We start from the raw sequence: 23,482 nt of genomic DNA, 5'->3' as shown, positions 1-23,482 counted from the left end.
TAATTCCTTAATCTTTGGTCACTTTTTCTTCAACAACGATGTATATTATAGGGGGCGGTTAAAAAAACAAATTCAAATGTAGTGACAGAATCATCAAGGTCCTTGAACCACGTAATTGCCTTAAAATCGCTGTAAATGCTATATTATGGACTTTATAGTATATTCTACTTTATAAATAACATATTAAGAAATTACACAATAATTTATTATTATATAAATATCGTTGAACATCTATTAAAAGCATTCTTTAAAAAGTATGTAATCTATATGGCAGTTGTTGAAAGTATCAAAATATAGAAGTGACAGTTATGTCAAATGTATCTGTGGTATGTTATGTCTGTAATGTGCTTTTGAATCTGTGGTCTGAATAAAATAAATTAGTCGTTCTTTGTCACTGAAACCGTGTGTTTTATTTGAAGTTATGTGCCCAGCGCACCTCTTTAAAAGTAGTAATTTTGTGTCGAATAATTTAATTAATTTAATTTCAATATCTAGCTAACCTACAATGAGAAGAAGAAAAAACATAAGATAGAAAAAGAAAGTACAAAGATAGTAAGGTGTTTCTTAAAAAAATAATAACAAAACAAAATTAAAAGTAAAATAATTTATTTCTATAACAAACATTATTCAGATATAAATTATAAAACTAAAATTATGAATCTATAAGGCAAATTAATTCAACACAAGGTATACGTACATCGTTAACGTAACATAATCGCTATTTTAAAGTAAAAATACTTAACTAAAATTTTATTGTATTCATTGACAGAAAATACATTGTCTCGTCTTTTTTTGTATTTCTAAATAACAATATTAATTCTGCACCTAGAAAAAGTAATGTCGTCATATTTTTTACACTTATATACGCTAAAATAGGAAATCATTTGAACAAGACCCGTAAGCAACAACGTCTATTGACTTCAAAAAATAGCAGTTAACAAAAAATTGCGATAACAAATCATAAGTACACATATTTATTACTCGAGTATCAAATTCGTCTATTCATAAATATTGCACCTAAAGTCAGTCGTAGAAAGGGACGCATATTTTCGGGAAGGAAGAGTGAGCAAAAAGATATCTCAATTTATTTAACACTGACCCAATTCAACTTTAGGCACATTAACGAAGGGTAGTTGTTTTTTGAATTCCCCTATATCGGTTATGAAGTTGGTGTCATTCTCAACGTTGTCGCCGATGGGGTTGGACGCGTCTAGATAGTGTAGATCATAGTCTTTCCCGCTTTCCGTTACGTTTGCGCCTATGTGGGGAAGGTAACCCATTATCTGGAAAACAAACGATTTTTGAATTAATAAAAGATTTACCGTTCTTAAATAACTCACTAATAATATTTTTTACAATAATTATACTAAATGGTATAAAAAGTAGCTTTCTCTGTTAAATCTTTAAAACTACGCAACGCATATTTTTAATATATAGAGTGATTCAAGAGGAAGATTTTAGTTTATTAAGTTCTTTATTAGGTTTCAGACAAAGCGGGCAAAGCCGCGGGCGTGAAGCTAGTAATGATTACAGTATGTACTCACTTGAACGGATAGTTTCCTAAACTGCGATCTGTTCCCGGTTGCAAAGTGTCTCTCAATCCAACTCTTGATATCTGACACCTTCACCTTTTCAATCGCTTCTGCCTATAAAGCAATTTTATAATTTACTTTCTTAAATCTATTAAAAAAACTATTTCAACTCTTAAAATCTGCAGCAATTTTGGATAGAACATTGGTAAGAAACGAAATCACAAAGACAATAAGTACCTCAGAAAACAGTCGCTGGAATTTATATTCACCGGTGACGATTTCTCTCCAATTCCTTTCGACCTGCAAATTAATTATTTATAACTAAAGTAGTTAATACAAATCGAGCGACATATTTTTTATAATCAATTATAAACTGAATGCACTTCAAAAATTTATTTAATGACTCATTTTTAACCATGAAACACACATAATATTCACAATCGCCCATTGAAAGCTCAGGAAATTATGTCCGATTGGCGTTGTATAAAACATGAATTGAAAGTAACACTTATTTCGTGACAGTGTTGTTCAAAGTCACGTATCACGCATTAGAAAGTCTCAATTTTACCGTTTACAAACGATCGGCATTTTGTAAATATGTCGAAAAATCGTAATAAGAAATTTTTGGTTTGGATAAGATGGTGGGTTAGGTTAGGTTCGTGTTTTTTTAACTACACAGACAGAAACGTAAATCCTCGGCATAATACAATATGCTGGGCATTTGCAAAGTGACGGACGCCGTTTGTAAAATTCTACAATTTGCCTACGACATGTATATCAATGAGACCGTATCGCTCACGGCTTGGCTGTTTACCCCCACCGTTCAGGGTGAAAGACTGCCACCGTTGGGTTTTAGTGTCCAAAGGGGTATGTGGGCTTCCTTTGGACAGCATAACTGCTGAAGGGCATGTGTAAAATGCATTTCCCAAAGTTATATGTTGTCGTGTAAGAACCACAGGACAGTAATTCTTTGGCATATATTATGTATTTCTATGTAAAATTAAATTGTACCTCTAATATTGAGATGATTTTAAAAGAGAAACTATGGAGTTTCTTGCCGGTTCTTCTATTTATCTATCTATCTATTTATTTTATTAATATACTGCGTTCCGAATCGGTGGTAAATATTAAAAAATGTTATGACGATTCAAAAGTGCATTTATAAGAAGTCTAATTGAATAAATAAATGTTTGTTTGTTTGAAATAACCGTACCTCCTCCTTGAGCTCATAGTCAGTGGTGTGCTTGAGCTGCACGAGCGAGTGTCGCGCGGCGCTGAGCGCACGCTCGCTCAGCTTGCGCATGTCGCGCACGAACTTCTTGAGGAACGCCTCTACACGGGCGTCCACGTGCGATACACTGGATAATAATAATTATACATGCTATAGATTTTAAGCTATTGCATAGCTTCTATCGCGGGCCTTGAGCGCAGGCACCGAATCGAGAAATTCCGTAACGAAAAAACCTCACGCGCCCCACTCCGACGGGCGGAGGTGTGGCTTGAAGGCATAGCATGCAATAGCTTTACCGCGGCAGTCCCCGATTGCCACACATCTTTTTGTTAATTTTTTAATGAAATGAAAAAAAAATTGTGTGATAGACTTTTTGGTTAAAAAAATAGATAACAATTATGTATTTATACTGAAACTTTTAAAATGCGTACAAATTGACCGTGGCAAACCATCAAACATTTCTACGAAATTGTCTACACTTTAATAAAGAGGAAAACTTTGTTTATTTGTTTGTTTGATTGTAATGAATAGGCTCATAAACTACTGGACCGATTTTAAAAATTCTTTCACCATTCGAAAGCTACAATATCCGCGAGTAATATAGGCTATATATTATTATCACGCTAAGACCAACAGGAGCGGAGCCAAGCGGATGAAACCGCGCGGCACAGCTAGTATTTCTGTATATTGGCTCACGCGCCAATTAACGTCAACTTTAGTCGAGCATTATCTCGAATGGCTGCCGCATGTATTTATACGCACGATTACATAAACGGAAAGAACGTTACATATTTTTATACATATGTATAATATATTATTTAACCCATTGAGCCCCGAGCGGCCCGATCGGACCACGACACAATAGATTTTCTATTGTGTCTGTGATTCCGAAGGCTGAGTTATCAAAATAAAAAGTTTTAAATTTATCTCTTCGACCATTCAATTAAATATTATTTAACTTTATTCACTTCACCCCCAAAATCACCTCATTTATAGTGCTAAATGTAATTGCTGACAACCCTACCTGAACTTGTCCCGCTGCGTGTTCACAGTGACTGAGAAGCCGAGCACGCCGAACGTGTATCTCAGCATGCTGAACACGCTGTATCCCAGCTGCTCCTTCGTACGGAGCACGTCGAACACCGGCTCTTCCATTAACATCTGATTATAAAAAGATTTTTTAATACAGATATTAATATATATTTTTTACAAATTCTTGAAGTACTTACTACATAGTATTGATTTTCTAACTACATAGGTTGAAAATCATTGGTATCTTTTAGCCGAACTAAAGAAAGAAGATCATTATTAAAAAACATTTCTAGAATACAATAGGAGATAAACAAATTTATCTCTAACGCTTATCTTAATATATATAAATCTCGTGTCACAATGTTTGTCCTCAATGGACTCCTAAACCACTTAACCGATTATAATACAATTCGCACACCATGTGCAGTTCGATCCAACTTGAGAGATAGGATAGTTTAAATCTCAAATCGTTTTAGAGAAAGCGGGCGAAGCCGCGGGCGGTCAGCTAGTATACATATATGTGAATAGATATATATTTTTTACAAATTCTTTAAGTACTTACTACATAGTATTGATTTGCTTACTATATAGATTGAAAAGCATTGATATCTTTTAACCGAATTTAAAGAAATATGGAATGATAATTAAAAAACATTTCTAGAATACAATAGGAGACAAATAAATTTATCTCTAACGCTTATATGTGAACAAATAAAATTTATATTCTTTAATGCCCCGTTAAAATTCATAATTTGTAGAGCCAACAACATGATGAAATCAATTAATTTCGTGTAACATTCACACTAACCAATGTCTCCACAAAATACTAACAAACACACATCGCCTCTTTTTCTAACCCATCCCTCCCTCCCCACATCAGAGCGAGACAGCAAACAAACTGACATACCATCAAAACCTCCAGGGTTGCCGTATCCTTGGCAGTGGTCGCTTCGGCCTGGTAGTAGTTGGTGACGATACTATTCGTGGACGATGGGTTCAGACTCATCACGCGCACTGTACGCTCACCCAGTGGTATTTGGTGAACTCTTATCTGGTAAATAGATTAATATAATATGTATATAAAACAAGTTTTTCACTAAGAGAGAAAAGCCTGTATATAACCATGTATAATATATTTAACGCATTAACACTTTGGAAATATATTTAACGCATTAACACTTTGGAATTATCACTACGCATAAACAATATTTGTTTATGTGTATGGCACTTTCTATAAAATACTAGGTAAGTGTCATTTACAATACTATAAAAATGCACAATAAAAAATTTTATAAAAAAAATTTTTGGCAAAAAATATTAATACGTTAAATTATTTGATTACAACTTTAAAGTAATCCATACTAATATTATAAATGCGAAAGTAACTCTGTCTGTCTGTCTGTTACACAATCACGCATAAACTACGGAACCAATTTGCATGAAATTTGGTATAGAGATATTTTGATACCCGAGAAAGGACATAGGCTACTTTTTACCCCGGGACATAGGATAGGTTTTATCCCGGAAATCCCACGGGAACGGGAACTATGCGGGTTTTTCTTTGACTGCGCGGCGATGCCGCGGGTGGAAAGCTAGTAGAATATAAATACTCACATGTGGTAACTCATCCTCGGGGGCTCCCTCCCATTTTATATTGTGCAGGACGCTTTCTGAAATCTTTATAGCATCTGTCCAAGCCAGGTTTCCTTGCATCAACACCTAAACAATATAAAATCCAAATTTTTTAAACGTTTTTTCATACATATTTTGTCAGGTTTCATATATTAATTATTATAGATACAAAATTGAATTGAAACTTAACTACAATCAAAACTATTTTCTAGCATTGAAAGTAACATTTGCATAAGGAAGGGCGGGGCTATTTTGTCGGCGGGGCAATCTTGTCAGAAGACTTTGTAGCCTACAGTTTAATAGATTTCTAGTAACGAAATCTTTCGGTAGGTATAAAATTTAATTAGCTACGCGATAAGCTAACATATGTCGCTGTAGGATGCATGGTTTTGGAATTACAGATATTCTTCTACAGTCGTCATTTTGAATGGACACAACATAGACGACGCTCCGCAAATTTTATTTCGTTTTACGTGTAAAAAGTGATTGTTGTGAAATCTGCCCAAGGTAAGTAATAACTTTGAATGTTGGAGATTCTTTCTAAACTATTTATTTTATCCTACGCTTTAAATAAAAAGTGTTATTAAGTCCGATGTCATAACCACAAAAAATATTTTGGCGGGGCTATGTTGTCAATTTTTAAGACGAAATAGCCCCGTCGATTTTGTATGAATTTGCAAAAAGCTAGTGACGTGCTACGATTGGCTTTCTTATCGACATAAGCATAAATGTTGAGGCAACTGACATTGTAGTAGGGATAGAAATTTGATCTCAATAGTTATTCCTTGTCTTTTTGTTTGTTGCAATTTTATTAACTAAGAGTCATCTTGTTTTGTTTTGTAGCAATTTTATGTGTGTTTTGAATACTTATGTTGATACAATTTTATCATTTTGTTCCTTAATAAAGTTTACTACTTACTTAAATGTGTTTTTTAATACCTGGGTGAAAAAAATTGGAATCAAATTGAATTATATTTGGAAGTTTAGAATGTATTGCTTCTTTCGTAAGAAAAATTGTTCTACCTTATGGGGCCCTAACGCTATGTGGCACCCTCAACACTTATAAATTAATTAAGTACTTGATGAAAACATAATTTATGGAAAATCTATTTTGGGTGAATTGAAGTGGTATTACACTTATATTAAGTATACCATATTAGTAATAAATATTTCACTGTAATAATAAATAGAAAATTTGCGAAAAATGGCCACTTTTAGCAATTTGCTATCTGTAACTACAGTGAAATATTTATTAATAAATAATAATATGGTATGCTTAAAATAAGTGTAAGTAACTACACTTTGGTTCACCCAAAATAGATTTTGGATAAATTATGTTTACATCAAGTAATAATAAATTTTTAAGTGAAGAGAGCGCCAAATAGCGTCAAGAAGCCACTTAACTTTTCTTATTCAAATTGATTCCACACAAAAAGTTATCGATATTTCAAAAAAGTTATATCGATATTGTGTGCGCTTCACTATCTTGTATGGACGCTAGACGGAATAGCCCCTCCAAAAATTTAGAATGATTTTTCTCGAAAATGAACCATAAGTCTGCGTAACTAAATACAAATTCAAATAGGCAGCGTCATCAGTATTGTTTATTTCTGGGTAAAATGGAAATTGCTCCACAGATGTCGTTCTATTAAACTCTTGACGAAATAACCCCGCGCGGGGCTATTTTGCCCAAAGTCAACTCCTATTAGAATATAGCTATTTTCTTAGCTACTGCAATCGTTTTTCACGTTCTAAATATGATGAATAGAATAAGAAATAACGGCTTGCTTTGATGTAATTGACAAATTTTCCGTAGCTATTATTTAAGAAAAAATACAGACGTGTTCTTTTTTGAGTGTTATTTTTCGGACGGAATAGCCCCGCCCTTCCTTATATAAAGTTTTCTCTACATAAGAACCATCCTCGTACTTCAAGGAATATAATAAAAAAAGAATTAACGAAATCGGTTCAGCCGTTCTCAAGTTATGCGCTTACCAACACATTTTGGGATTCATTTTTATATTAAAGATTTGAAACATTTTCTAACCTGTAAGTACAGCTTGTCAAGTAGTCTATCGGTGAACGACTGCAATTCTTCTAGAGTAACATTCTGTATCTCCACCGCTTTGTCCCGCGGCGTCACGTACGGTTCTATTAGAATATTCATCCGAACGTCCCTATATACATAAATGCATTGAAAAATGAGGTGTATAAGAAATATTGTAATTACAACACATTATTCAGGTTGTCTCAAAATCAAAATACACTATTTCTTTCAGAAATATATCGGAAAAAATCAGTACATCCGTTTGGAAGCTACGAAACCACGAACTGAAACACAAAATTATATTTGATAGCCACACAGAACAGTAAGAACATAATAGAAGTGCTATAATGTCATAATTAGTATGAAAACCAGTGTCGCCAAACCCACACATTTAAACCGATAGTTATACAGTACACTACAAGTAAACTATGCCTTTGATTGGACAGCTTAATTTGAGTAAAAACTGACTTAGGTTATAAATTCAGCATTTCAATATGTACCCTAACGAACCAAGTTACGGTTTATTTTAGTATAACATCCCTAGGTATATTAGCTGTTTTGTTTCTCTTTGCTCAGAAATTCCAAATTCGAAAACATTCAGCTATTCAACAACAGAGGGCGTTGGTTTTCAATACATATAACTTTGAACCTCTACACATAAAGATAAGGTTGAAATTTGTGTCACTCTAAATTAATGACATTAACTTGACATTAACCTGATGCTATGCTCTAAGGGATGTCAGCCTTGTTATCGATAATTCACAAATAAATATATTTTTGTGCATTTTTTTTTCTTTCTATTATATGAGTATAGGATAATGTGTCACATTTTGGAGTATGTTTATTACTACTAAGTACGTCTTTTCATATTATTATATTTAAATAAAAAACGGAATAGAATAGTATAAATCTATATTTACAAAACAAACAGAAAATATGCATTATTTTAAATCTTGGAACTGCCGTAGGTTTGATGTATCGGTGGCCTTTGTTAGACTGCTTATTGCTGTTCGGCATCCAGTAAACTCGTCACGTTGCATTTATTATCCATTTCTCTTTTAAATTAGGCTCTTTCGAAAATCTACAAATAAATAGGACAAATGAAAGCTAAGGAAAAATAGAATAAAATTTAATATTTATAATGTTTGTCTTTTCTAAAGTATCGATACTGTCGATATGCGCCACATGCATCACTTTCATCCGACATTCATCCGACATTCGTTTGTTTATTGCAATAATATTCCAGAAAGTCTTGTTTGCTGTTCAATCTATATTAGTACTTATTTCTTATGGGTTAAGGTTCATTTTGACTTAATATTTTTATAAATTTTTGACAAATTACGACAAGCGAAGTTGTAACATAAAATATATTTAAAATAAATTAAAATAAGACTTACCGATGGTATGAAATGCCTCGATTGTTGATATTATTTCGTCTGCTATCATTTTTCCACTCTAATACCGAACAACACGCTCTAAATAATGAATAAATATGGAAATAAGGTTTGACAGTTGACAACCGACTCGAATATTTTTCTGCGCACAACTGAGAGCGAGTTAGGTGATCTTACCTTACTAGTGACACGTGGGCCACGCCCACATCGCACTTCTATTATGTTCTTACTGTTCTGTGGATAGCCATAAAATACAGCTTTGACATTTCCTTGTCTAAATAATAATATCACAGCAAACAATAGATAACATTCCATTAAATTATCATAATAGTTCACGATCCATCGCCCATTTTTGCACTTGATTACTATCAAGCTAATTGTCCGTGAGTAGCTTTATTTTAATGAGACGCCCAATAATTTCCTGTACGAAACTCTCGATTGTGGTAGCCAACAGAGGTAACAAGGATAATATGTTTCGATTTGATGTTTCTCAAATTTTTATGCATTTACGCACTTGACAATTTATATGCGCTTTGAGTCGCACGTTTCGATTCGTCCAATAACTTTACTATATTTATTTTACAGGTAACAAGACACTGATTACACAAACTACTAACTAAAACTAACTACTTTCCTACCCCATATAAAACAAAAACACTCACTTGGCCAATTTATGCGGTTTTTGCAGCACGTTATGATACGTCCTTGCCCGCACTTCACGCACCGCCTCGAACATTTCCGGCGTCAGCGAGTTCGTACTTGATCGCATCTCTCGAGTCACTAGCTCCACTAGAAGCTGCAATTTTTATTGAATTTAAGTATCTTTAGTTACGCCACATTCAAATATAGTACATACTTGCAGATTTTGTGCATTTAACAACACTTTCGAATAAGAGGAAAAGTGAATTCCCAAAAAAAAAAACTATTATTTACTGATAATTGAAAATATACAGATAATTTATAAATATCTACACAACAATATGACATGACTGCTGATACAAATGTAACAACTACAAAGGTAAAGAAACCATTTTGTATATTGGGACATATTATTAAAGAGCATTCGATCGGTGGTAAGCGATCATCCTCGCTCATTATATAAGCGATAAATATATTGAATTGTGTAGAAAATCATATACTTACGTGTAAATTCTGACTGTATCCACTGACTTTTAGCGTCAATCCCTTGTCACCAACGTACAACGAATGCGTGAGGTCTGCCATATTTGCCGGATATACTTCTTCCTGCAAAAAAGTACATCTAAATATTTTCGATTTTTAATAGACAAAAAGCATAAAAACCTAACGAATCTTCAGGAATCGTATTGTATATATCATTAATACAGTTAATACATACAAATTATGGCTACCAACTACCAAACATATTTTAATTACTATGTTTAAACATGTAATGATATCATACCTTGAGTCCCTGCTGCAAGACGTCGGTCCATAGATCAAGAAGGCACGAACTGTAAAATAACACTACAAGGTTTTAATGTCACCGCACTAGATAGTTCACGTTGTAAACACACAAGAATATAATTAGTATTGTCTTGTTACCCGCAATTCACCAAAAAAAACGGAAACGATACTAAGAGCTAATAATAAGAGAGAGAACATAACAATAGAAAATGTAATAAACATTTTCTTTCTTTGATATAAAACTAAATAAAACTAATAAATTAGACTTTTATAAATATAAAGAAATTGACCACAAGACGGGAACCCGCGTCTATCGCCTTGCCTCGGCCCCCGGGATTCCGCAAGACCCGGGATTCCGCAAGACGCGGGTTCAAATCCCGCCTGAGCCGTGATCGATTTTTTTCTATTATAAACATTTTCTTCTCTTTTATTTTGTCAAATGATCGAATATAAAAATAATAACTCACTCCCGCGGCGACTTCAAGCTGAGCGGCGTGATGAAGTAGAAATATAGCAACGCGGTCGGAAACCGGAACTTGAAATCCGGCTTATACCATAACTCCATGTGACGATTCTTGCGTATTAGGTTCGGTTGGTCTAACCTAAAAAAGTATCAATAGAATGTTATTTAAACATCGCAGACAATTATTTTATTTATTTTATTTATTTATTTATATAAAACCATTTCTACCATTACAGTTTACCCAATGCGATAGGGAGGTCAAATTTACAATACAATTTATTCATTAATACAAAAAAAATATTACATTAATAATTAAAATTACAATATACAACCGCTACAATTATGTTTGATACTCTAGTCAAATATTATAATGATTTTGTTAAGTGTAACATTTTATCGTATAGCAGAACAGTAACTTAATTAGAAGATAGCATGTCATACTTATTTATCTAAATTTGAATGTTTGTGTGCATGTGTGAGTCTCACTATAATTCCTAAACTGATTTTCATGAAATTCGTAATTATTAATTATCACAACAAACCTTTTCATCGATCAATCGCACCAACACTATGCTAAGGGCTACAATGTATTTATAAATACTTCCAAAAGTAAATAAAAAAAAGTCACAATAATATTTAAAAAAAAAGTTTTGTTTAACAAGAAACTGACAGCCCTAACTCACCTGAAGTTCTCGACAGCGGCCATCAAATCACCCGCTTTCAAAACCTTCGAGTTTTTCTCACCAACCGCTACCTTCTTATGTATATCTTTCGTAGTACTTGTATAAAGGTCTATGCCCAATCTCTCTGCTTCTTCAATATAGGGCTGCGCCGGAGGAATTAAATCGAAGTTATTCGTTATATAAATGTTTTTATCTGGCAAGTGGAACTGCTTGTAGGGCTCCACGTTGAGCCAGCGTTTCAGCCAGTTTGAGGGTATTTCTGAAAATATGATACATTTATTATACTTAGTAAATTCACTAAAAAAATAGGACTTGAAATAAAATAGGGACAGAGGAAGCGACTTTGTTTTATACTATGTAGTGATTCAAATAAACACCTTTCTTTTTATATTCCGTGCCAAACCACTTCTCCTTGGCGTCGTATGGAATTGGTTCGGAGTGCATGTTGGAAAGAATCATAATGTTCACTTTGTCAGCAGTCATACACTCTAATAGGTCAGTTATACCCTGAAACAAGGAAATTATCATTTTATAATAAGTACCCAATAAAACAATAAATCATGTTTGATTTTTATAAATCTGCAAGATAAATCAAAAAAATGTAAAAAATAAATAATAATTTTATGGTCAGACTCTAAAGTTACAAAAACGTTTGTGCGTGCGTATTTGTGCAATATACAATACTAGCTTACCGCCCGCGGCTTCGCCCGCTTTGTCTAGGTTTTAACCTAATAAATTATTTAATAAAATCTTCCTATTGAATCACTTTATCTTTTAAAAAAAACTGCATCGAAATCCGTTGCGTAGTTTTTAAGATTTAAGCATACAAAGGGAAATAGGGACAGAGAAAGCGACTTTGTTTTATACTATGTAGTGATACTACATACAATATTTATGGCTTACGCAGGTAGTACATTCGACATTACCCAGTGTCACCAAAAATCAATCAATAGAACTATCACTATACATAACTAACCAATGAAAAAATGCGAAATTATATGTTTATTTAATTAAAACAAACCTGAGGATCGTATTTATAATACAATCTGTCCCCAGTGATATAATGTTGGGGCGGCAAATTCTGCATATTTTCCGCCAACGACTCCACATAGTCAGCCGGCTGAGACTCTTCCTCGAAACGGAAACTTGTCTCTTCTATTGTCTGAAATTAAAATATATTTATAAAAATTATTCCAATTAAAAATTATTAAAAATTATTCCAGACAAAAAAATGATGTGGCAGAAGTGAAACTTGCTTGGCGAGATTCAAAGATATTAAAAATGTCGCCTTATTTCCATGACGTGACGGTATTACTTTGACGCGACCTTGAAATTTTACTCTCAAAGCGCCTAAAGAAGTTTCACTTAAAAAACTTAAATAACATTGACTGTACAATAACTGCTTAAACATAAAAATTAAAGGTACAAAAAGTTTACTGCACTACTTTTCATAATAGAAATCGCGAAACTTGGTGTTGTACGTTCAAGCTTATTTTTGAGTAAATTCTTAATGACTTACCTTGATTTCCTCAAATATTCTTTCTGTAGGTCCGATTTTTCGAAGCATATTTATATACGAAAATATTGCTTCCAAAACCTGAAACAAAAACAACAAACTTAAATTATAGTAAAAAATGATAAATAATTGTATCGAAATAAAAAAATTATGTAATACCTCGTCAATATGATCAAGTCCATCTTTAGTGAGTATCACTTGCGTCGAAAATAAACTATATATAGAGGTATAATCAATACCGCTTTCTGAATTACCCGTATAAATTCCTAATGCCCACACTCTGTGAATAAAAAAAAATTACAGTATTGTTTTAAATTTCATTGTTAATAAAAAAACTAATATTTTTACATTACGTACAAAAAATATAAGTCAAAAACGAACAAGAATTTAAACACATAGAACATTTATTTTGAAGGAAAAATAGAGGTGTAATCAGGTGTACCACAAGGAAGTGTGCTCGGCCCGTTTTTATTTCTCTTGTATATTAATGACCTACCGAAATCAGTGAAACACAAATCAGTTTTATTCGCAGACGACACTACCCTAATTGTTAAATTTACTGAAAAGGAAACGTACGAGAGAGATATAAATGAAGCAGTTAAAAATATTGTAAAATGGTTAGAAGACAACAATCTTAAAATTAACTTATTAAAAACAAAAATAATTCAATTTTATACTAAGAATTGCTCCAAAATAAACCTAAATATAAAGTGTGATAACCAAGTAATAGAACAAGTAGATCATCATAAATTCTTGGGTGTTTTGTTGGATGAAGGTCTAAAATGGAACAAACACATTGATTACGTTTGTGACAGAATTAATCGTTTCGTTTACGTATTACGGCGTCTAAGAGATACTGTTTCTATGAATGCAGCAATAAATGCTTATCATGCCTACGTTTCCTCTGTACTTTCATATGGAATCATTCTTTGGGGACAATCTTGTGATGTGCGGAAGGTATTTGTCTCACAAAAAAAATGTATCAGAGCTCTGTGCGGTTTGAACCAAAGAGACAGTTGTAGACCTCTGTTTAGTAAATTACGGATCCTTACTTTAACTTGCATGTACATAAGAGAAGTATGTTTATTTGTAAAATATCACCCGGAATACTTTAAGAAGAAAGGAGAAGTAAATTCGCATATGTTGACAAGATACCAAAACAAATTACATTTCCCAACGTGTAGAATCAACAAAGCTAAAAACAGTGTAACATTTATGGCTATTAAAATATATAATAAAATACCGGACAATTTCAAGGAACTACCAGTAAATCTTTTCAAAAATAAACTGACGAACTGGTTAATGGTAAAACAATTTTATGACATTGAAGAATTTATGACTTTGAAGTAGTGTAAACTGAATTGTGTGTGATAAGTGAAGTGTGTAGTGATATAATCGTGTAAATCGTAGTGCGTTCGCGTAATTGTGAAAATTGAATTGTGTGTACATTTAAATAATTAAACTAATCAACTTTCTTTTTTAATATTTGCACACCCAATAAATGGGTAGAATGTATTAGCCACATAATATTGTAATGAAAACATCTATAATTTGTAACTACATTCTTGCAAATAAATATAATTTGAATTTGAATTTGAATTTGAGAATAAAATTAAATTTAAAAATATTATTTACGTTAAATATTAGAAAGGTTAAAAAAATGAACTTACTTTTTCCTCAAATACGAGAGCAGACTTCCTTTACCCTCGTGTCCCAACAAATATGAGATGTACTGATGCGGCTTAGATTCGTATTCCGATATTAAGGAACGCATAAGCCACGTTAATTGTACCTACAATTATAATTAATTAATAAATAATACATAAAAAGTTCATCATATAAATTTTTCGCATATCTTTGCAATATAATCTCACAGACAAAATAAAGCATTTTTATATGACAATGTTTTAAGTAATTCCATTCATTTTATCACCAGAATCTGAATAAAGAAAATCACATGTAAATGCATATGAACCTTCCATGCTTTCATTGAGAAGTCTTACAGTTTTCACCCACATCCAAAAAGACTATGTATTACATAATAATCTTTTTTATATATAGAATAATTTATTGAATGAGATAAGAACTTACCTCTGTCGTATCACTAACAGGTTTCACATAATATATGCTCCTAAAATCACTCGTAATATTATGTCGATCGAAGGAATGCGCCTTAAAGTTGTCGGGCGGAAGACGGTTCGTCGGAATCTTACCAAAGGTTTTAACCACGTGGTCTTCTAACGCAGAGAGCTCCATGCGAGCCTAAATGTGGGTAGATAGAAAAAAATATTGAATTTAATACGGTATATTAAGACTAATAAAAATTTACAGATAATATTATTATGTGGTAGAAAAAACGAGCGTTGTATCTATTTTTAACATTATTTGTATCGATTTTAATGAAACAGCAAGTCCCTTTTTTTGGACGGTTATATTCCTGGCAAGAGAATTTTCGAAAATATTTAATGAAGTTCTATTCCTTTTTAAAATAAGGAATAGGAATGTTTCTTTTGCCATTTGCAGCACTTTGGGTAATTTTCCTCCGGGGCCCATAACATTGTCCACCCTGTACAGTAAACAGTTCGATTCAAACTTAATGGCGGTTCGGAAGTTAGCTGCGGGTGCACGTTCGCGCAATCACCCGTCCCTGGACGATCGTCCCACTGATATCTAAAAAAAATATCAGTGCATCGTATCGTACGATGTTCCAAGCCACCAATAAGTTTGATTCGTACTGTATATCACTATACCAGGAGGGGTTTCACTCCGAAGTTTAGGTATGTTTCGCACTGAATGACTGAGATGGCAGTCTAGCAGATGGCGAGCGCGGGTTGCCTGCCACTCACTTACTGCGTTGGTCGCGTGACGTGTGTTCGCGTACCTATGATAAATCGGCGGCGAGTACCAACCCTGAGCTATTATAGCTTTACAGCTAGCTATTATGTATGCCTAAAGTTGACTTTTGTTAGGGAGTGAACCTTCTGTATGTAGTACTATTATACAGGGTGTCACACTGTTGGTATACTAAGCACAAAAGAGGTTATAGTTTTGCATACGCTGAGTACGTAAAAAATACTTATAAAATTCCAGACGCAGTTTTTTTCAAATAGATGAATTCTTATACGTATACACCCATAACAAGCAACCCGCCCAGCTTTGCCAACAGCAAGTGAGCTATCGTTTAAGATTCTGTTTTCATAGACAAAATGCTCACATTAGAGAAGCGGTATATGCCGGCTGCGCGAAACTAGAGAAAAAAAACATGGATGTTCAGGAAAAATTTAGCAAAAAATTTAGACGTAATTTTGTTGTTTAAGTATTTTTTACGTGATCAGTGTATGCAAAACTACAAGTCCCTTCGCGCTTAGTATACCAAAAGTGGGACACCCTGTATATTCTGTGACTATACACGCACCTGTACCGCCACGGTCATCCTGTGCGCGCTATAGTGCCGGCGACGGAACTCGTGCGCAGCCCGGTACAGCTGCTCGTCGCCCGGGATGTCCTCCTTCAGGCTGCGCAGGTTGCCCCACGTGAACGTGCGCGCCGGGTGCCCGGGGGGGAACATGCTCGAGAGCAGCTGGTCCTTGCGGTTCGAGTCTGATGGTTTGGCTATTGCGAACTCTGTAGAAAACAAATTTTTTTTTATATGTAAAAAAGACGTGTGGCACTCGGGGACTGCCGCGGTAAAGCTATTGCATAGCATGCCTTCAAGCCACACCTCCGTGCCCGTCAGAGTGGGGAGCGTAAGGTTTTTTCGTTACGGAATTTCTCGATTCGGTCCCCGCGCTCAAGGCCCGCGATAGAAGCTGTGCAATAGCTTAAAAAAATAAATATCTATGAGCAACATTCGTCTTGGACACCGAAGTAAGTCTGTAGCGTATGTTAATTTGGGAACTTTTGTTAAAAGTTACACGTTAATTTCTCCAAAAAGAGAAGTCAAATTGTAAATTCTTCAAAAATAAGATCTAGCTGAAACTAGCAATGTAACTTAACTGCCCACACGTAAAAGGGTTATTTTATTGAGCATTTCATATCTTGCCCACTTACCAGATTCAATAGCTTCCCTCTCCCTCTGCATAGCTTCCTTCAACATGAGCGGACTGACGAAGAACTGACTGAACATGTCCATCGCTTGTGGAAGATGCTTCTCCGATATCTCGAAGTAGAACGTCGTGACTTCGCAGTCCGTTGACGCATTGTCTGAACCACCTTTTTTCTAAACATTCAGAAGTAAGGACTATTTAATTTTTAACAAGTACAATAATTAATGGGAAAAAAATTAAAAAAAAATCTTTATTGACAAAAGATTTTACATTTTGAAATATTGAAGTCTCTGACTCCCAAACTAGGTAAAAACCTGTATATCAGGAGTCATATTCTACTAAGTATACGTTTTAACACTACAATAGGTAATAAAGTGGAAGAACAAATAAATTACCTTGATGAACGAATCAAATTCATTCTCCTTTGGATACTTTTCACTGCCCATAAACACCATATGCTCGACGAAATGTGCCAAACCCTGTATCTCGGCAGGATCGCTGTAGCTGCCAACGCCCACGCATAGTGCACATGCGGCCTAAAATATTATTAACATAACATTATTTATTTTTAAGGGTACATATTTTGGTATTTATTACATTCTTGGATTGCCAAATGTTCGCACAATTTGTGAAACATTCGTCTACGAGTGTCCATGCGAACCATTTTTCACACACATTCGCCTTCCCTGGCAATACATTCGAAAACCCAATTCTAATGCGAATACGCGAATCTCAAATCGATTAGCGCATTTTAACATATTATGCGTGTTTGTTAACCTCGTTATTCGCACGAATGTGTAAATGCACCATCATGATCAAATGTTGATTATTATTTCTCTTGAGAACTCTTTTTACCACAGTAAAAGTACAATAACAGTTGTAAACTTTTATAGGTGTTTACAAAACTTTATCAACTTTTACAATTTAAGAGTAATTTTTACTTAAATATCTACTTACTTAAAAATCTTATGTTTTCATCTCGAGCTTTGCAAATGTTCTAAATATGTTGTTCTCATACGTAAACGTACCTATCTACCTAAACTACCTAGTACCTACAGTAAACGTGACAAATTTTAAATGAACGCAAACTATTTACAAACATTATGAGTTTTACACGATATGCAACAGCTATAATATAATTATGTATACAGGTCTATTATTGATCATCGTGCCATACCGTGTCAAGAGAAAGTTGTGTAAATAAAATCTTGCATCGCTTTCTAGACATAGACATTTTCTCATAAGCGTTCTTCATGTATTTAAATAGATTACGCTTGCGACGATAAGCCTGTTGATTGGAATATTTATACGTTAATTTATTAAAATGAAGAAATAAACGTTAATTATTGTTTACTAGCTCTGCTCCGCGGTTTTACCCGCAGTGCTCCGCTCCTGTTGGTCTTAGCGAGATGATATGCCTATAGCCTTCCTCATATTTTTCAAATCGGACCAGTAGTTCCCGAGAGCGCGTTCAAACAAACAAGCAAACAAACTCTTCAGCTTTATAATACATATTAATTAAATATTAAATATTAATATAGATGCACTGGTAGCATTATTTTTATCAAATATTTGTAAAAAAAATAGATAGATATTTTAAATCTAATTTATACTGTTGGTACATACTTTACCAATTACCGTTTACAGTTTACATTTTGTATTTAAAATAGAGTGAAATTTTTAATGAACGTGTACTGCGATCGGTATTTTCATTCTTTCAAATGATAATAACCATCATTACTATGTTAAACAAATAGCCTCAAGAATGATTTATAACTGAATTAATTGAATGAATATGTAATTTAGTGCGTGAGAATTAAACATTTGCACGTTCTACACATTCAACTGCGTGTGTGACATAATTATTGTTCATATTGCATAGAAATGTCTTGATGCATTCACCCATTACAGATAGCAATGTTCAAAGAATCCTCAATAGTTCTTGTGCCGACGACACGTGTCAGAAGTGAAACTTCTTTGGCAAGATTCAAAGATACCAAAATCGTCGCCTTACTCCATGACGTGACGGTATTGTCATAACGAGACCTTGAAATTTTACTCTCAATGAAGAAGTTTCACTTCAGAAATAGTGAACATAACTTAGTTACTTAACACGACATAACGTCGTATACAGGGTGTAATCGTTAAGTGTGCACAAGCGATTATTCCGTAACTATTGCAGATACTAAAAAACTTTAAACTGATATCGAAAGTACTTAACCTAATGAGTAAAATGGCCGTAATAAATTTTTAAAAATAAAACGAGAAATATCCAAAAATGTTACATTAAACGCTCCCATACATTTTATTTCCCATACATTTTGTATTCATAGCAGATTTTCGAAGTGATGTCCTCATTATGCAATACAATGAGGAGCTCTATTTACAGATTCTAAATGAACTTCCCTTCAAATTTGCGAAGTAATTAAAGCAGAAAACCAAAAAAAGAAAGAAAAAGCTAAAATCTTTCATATAAAATGTACTAGGTTGATCCAAAAGTAATGATAATTGGTTATTTCCTGTGCACATAAAAATATAAAATAAATGTTTTTTGCTTGCTCATGTATTCACTAAGTAATCACAAAAAAATCATATCAACAGGCCACGTTTCCAATTATTTACATTAATTTGAATGTGAACCGTGCGTGCCAGAATGTTTCCCGACGAAAAGAAGAAACAACGATTCGACATGTAGAGGGTAAATTTCTAAATTTTTAATGATATCAGGATAATTTTTTGTCACGTTTTGTGATCATGGACGTTACCCGAGTTCACCATGTTTATGCTGAAACCAAAAAACAATCAATGTCCTGGATGCGAGCTTACAAAGTGACGATGAAGAAATTCAAAGTGAAAATCAGTAGGTTAGATTAAAGCGGTAGTTTTTTGAGACGCTGAAGGAATAATTATGGTGGAATATTTTAAAAAGGTAGCCACTTTATTGGGCTCTTACTAAACAGACCAAATTAAAAGATTGCAATAGGTTAGTAAGGAAAAGAGACATGGCAAACTGCGGACCTGAACGCTGTTTCACCAAGACAACGCACCAGATCAAAAGCGTCAGTTGCGATGGCTGCCATTGAAAAATCGGCATTCGAAATGCTTGAACACCTACCCTATTTTTTAGATCTAGCTCCTATTTACTTTTATCTCTTTCCTCGGCACAAGAAACACTTTCTTAGCAATAAATTATTTTAAGACGACAGCGAAGTGATGGCCGCGTGGAGGGGTTTTTGTGGATGAAGTCAGTTTTTTTTTTAAGTTTAGGAAAAAAATTTTGAAGTATATTTTCTAGTTAGAAGACTATCTAGAGAACTACATAATTATTATAACTCTAATGACCTTGTTTAATATTGATTATCATTACTTTTGGATCAACCCATGTACATGGGATATTCGTATCTCATACTAAATGTATGGGAGGGTTTCAAGTTAATTTTTTAGATATTTCTCGTTTTATTTTTAAAAAATTATTATGGCCATTTTACTCATTAGGTTAAATACTTTCGATATCAGTTTAAAGTTTTTTGATATCTGTAATAGTTACGGAATAATCGCCTGTGCACACTTAACGATTACACCCTGTATATTCTTTAAAGGCAATGCAAGATATTGGCGTTGGTTAAGCTATGTTCATTCTTAACCATGTTCATTGTCATGTACATAAAAGTAATCAATTTCAGCAATCCACACATAATTATTAAACTTTACAATGGCACGTGAAGCCCTAAATAACGTTATCCTCAATTACAGATCATTTCTAAGCACTCGATACTGTTTTTAATTAAATAAGATAAACCAGAAAATCCCTGGAGGTTTTTGTACTAAATGATGTGTTTTTACATACAGATGATCATAGCGAAACTAGCGGTAATAGACAACATAAATACGAAATGATTATTAGGTTCCAACTATTCTGTAAGAGGCAGAAGCGGGAAGCCTTGGCATGATCTTATTACGACACCGGACAAATCTAATTACGACCAATCACCAATTATTATTTTATTCATTTGATTTATAAAAATTGGCTAGAATATAAGTTCAATTTGCAGCAAGCTTATTTATTACATCTGAACCTCATGTTTTAAGCCATTTTAATGCAAGAGTAAAATTAATTGTTTTTTATTGGTCAAACAATCGATTATTTTAGACCACCTTTTGGATATCGTGACTAGGTTCGACTGTGTCGAAAACAATATTTTGTAACGAACAATACTTTTTGTCGTAGATTGCAGAATTATTGATCCAAATCCTTAAGTTTTATAATTTATTTACTCATAAAGTAACTGTCCTTATATAGAAACGAAATCATAGCACAATTTCTAATGATTTGAGAAAAAAACATAAAAGTAAGTTTTAACCAATTAAATCGAGCGTATGTTTAATTTACGACAATTTGCAACACAATATGCATATAATTAGGCAGTTAGGTATACTTAAGTATTAAAAATGTGGCCCTGCAAATAACATCGCTAGAAACACCTGTTAGTAATAAGTATTTAAACAATTTAAGAACGTCGATTATTAATAATTTCAGCAATGTTATTCAATAATGCACGTATCGATCGACGCAGAAACGTGACAAAACAAACTGTAATAGAATGTCGTCACGTCTTTGTTTATTGTATAACCGTTTCGATCTACTTCACTTGTAGGCTTAAAAACTCGATATTAGGTCCGTCGCGTAAATCGGTGAATATAGTTGAAATTTTTACAACGAAAGTTTATTTATATGCTTATTGTATATATTTAACTATCAATAGAGACAAATTAAACTGACTTTGTCACAAATAATAAATTATATTGGTTAAATTGAGGGTAGAAATTTGTTGTAGGAACTAAGAATGGCTGTCGTAAGGTAACTATTTACATGCACAAAATATTTTTAAAAGTAATTACTAAAATTTTTTCATTTTTATTTTTGGACTAACTGTACATATTAACCACATTCTATATGGATGGTCAATTGGTCATTGCCATCTGAAGAATAAATAGATGAGAAAACTTAAAAAAAAATCTTAAACATAAAGTTCATTTTAAAAATTAGTAAATAAATTATGTATAAATCAATAATTATAAACACATAAAATAGTTCTTCATTGCAGTGAATAACTTTCTTTAGAATTTTTATCATCGTGAAAAAGTGACGTCCCGTGTCCCCAAGTGGTTGTTTCTTGGTTGTTTATACAAAAATATTGTTTAAACAGCCCTCATATTTTATTTGCTGATCCATTGAAAAGTTATCAATTTGGAAACGAAATATCTACAATAACAATAGAAAAAAGACAAAAAGTGTATTATTTAGTTACAAGGTCAGAATGAAGGTTAGTCTTGATAACAAACAATGCATGGTAATGACACAGAAAATGCAGTATGAGGCAACCATAATTTGACCACATCTATTAAGAGTTACACAATAGCGCATTGTTATATTTCACAAGCAGGAGTAAACAGGATCATAAAATCTCTGCAGATTCATTTTATGTTCTATTAGATTGATAGTGACATCATGTCATATTATACTGCCTTAATATTGCATGAATATACTCTATGATATGCTTCTCTAATTATCTTATTGGAATTAAATAGATGTTTTTGATATGATAAGAAAAAAATGATTAAAAAAAAAAAAATCATTTTTTGAACATGTGCAAAGCTTTCTCAGTAAAAGATTTTATTGATAAATATTTTCTATAAGTTCTGGAGTAAAAACATTTAATTTTAATAAATAAAAATATATAATTTTAAACATGTGGACATTTTAGGAATATACAAATTTACATGCTTGTTGTATGTTCCAGTTTTGAACAGATATTAAATTATGAGAGAACTCACCAGTTTTTCTTCATCAAACTCGCCTCTCCTTTTAGTACTAAGTTGGTCACTATTCGTAGACTGAACGGACTGGGCCCCATCGCTTTCTGACCCAGTTTCCTCTGAGCCACTACTCTCCTCTTCAGTTGAACTGCCCTCATCAGCTGTTGTAATTTTACTTGGGTCCGATATCAACAATGCTGTTAAACCATTTTCGAGCCGTATTGTCCTTAGAAATATTAATATTTTAGTATGTTAAAATTATAAATATTGCAAATAATTGTATACCTACCAGACTATCGTATTAGGAATATAATTATAGAACATGACACGAAAGTCAATTTTATTCCACATAATTTAATGTTACTTTTAATTTAAATAGTTAGAAATTACTAATTATATTTTAAAAATATTAAACGCTTACTTGTAAAGCTTTTTATCAGAGACAGATTTTATTGGTTCAGCAAGAACTTCTACTTTCTCTTTAATATGCATTGCACCGGATTGATTTGACCGACTACTGACTACCTTCACTTCGGGTCTTATTCTAGGGAGCTTGCGGTAAATATTTCTTTTAGACATTGCAGTAAATAAACGATTTGTGTGCAGATTTAAAGATATATTTTGAACGAATGTGGACAAGAATTTTGACATTTATTGGACACAA

The 23,482-nt window shown here is 33.2% G+C and overlaps 1 protein-coding gene across 1 annotated transcript; it reads right to left on the bottom strand.

The window, feature by feature from the left end:
• Window positions 1-589: 589 nt before the first annotated feature.
• LOC123700116 (nardilysin-like) lies at window positions 590-23,465 on the bottom strand. Its single transcript, XM_045647244.1, has 24 exons — window positions 23,240-23,465; window positions 22,837-23,044; window positions 17,397-17,537; window positions 17,006-17,174; window positions 16,371-16,579; window positions 15,047-15,217; window positions 14,626-14,747; window positions 13,115-13,235; window positions 12,959-13,036; window positions 12,461-12,601; window positions 11,817-11,946; window positions 11,440-11,698; window positions 10,761-10,895; window positions 10,292-10,340; window positions 10,012-10,113; window positions 9,531-9,664; window positions 7,475-7,604; window positions 5,410-5,514; window positions 4,703-4,846; window positions 3,788-3,924; window positions 2,746-2,890; window positions 1,770-1,832; window positions 1,545-1,646; window positions 590-1,283 (listed from the first exon to the last, which is right to left on the bottom strand). The coding sequence occupies exons 1-24, from the start codon at window positions 23,395-23,397 to the stop codon at window positions 1,089-1,091; spliced, it is 3,348 nt and encodes a 1,115-aa protein (XP_045503200.1). The 5' UTR covers window positions 23,398-23,465; the 3' UTR covers window positions 590-1,088.
• Between the last annotated feature and the right edge of the window lie 17 nt (window positions 23,466-23,482).

The sequence above is a fragment of the Colias croceus genome, chromosome 19 (assembly GCF_905220415.1).
Source record: "Colias croceus chromosome 19, ilColCroc2.1".
NCBI lineage: Eukaryota > Metazoa > Arthropoda > Insecta > Lepidoptera > Pieridae > Colias > Colias croceus.
This window is presented reverse-complemented; position numbering and strand designations above follow the sequence as displayed.

Bases quoted from the DNA above. Each gene is read 5' to 3' on its own strand.
- LOC123700116 (XM_045647244.1), bottom strand. From the start codon at position 23,397: ATGTCTAAAAGAAATATTTACCGCAAGCTCCCTAGAATAAGACCCGAA. The intron at 17,538-22,836 runs GTGAGTTCTCTC...ATAATATTTTAG, and splicing joins AGTTTGATGAAGAAAAACTG to GCCGCATGTGCACTATGCGT. The intron at 10,896-11,439 runs GTGAGTTAGGGC...ATACTTTTTTAG, and splicing joins GCCGCTGTCGAGAACTTCAG to GTTAGACCAACCGAACCTAA.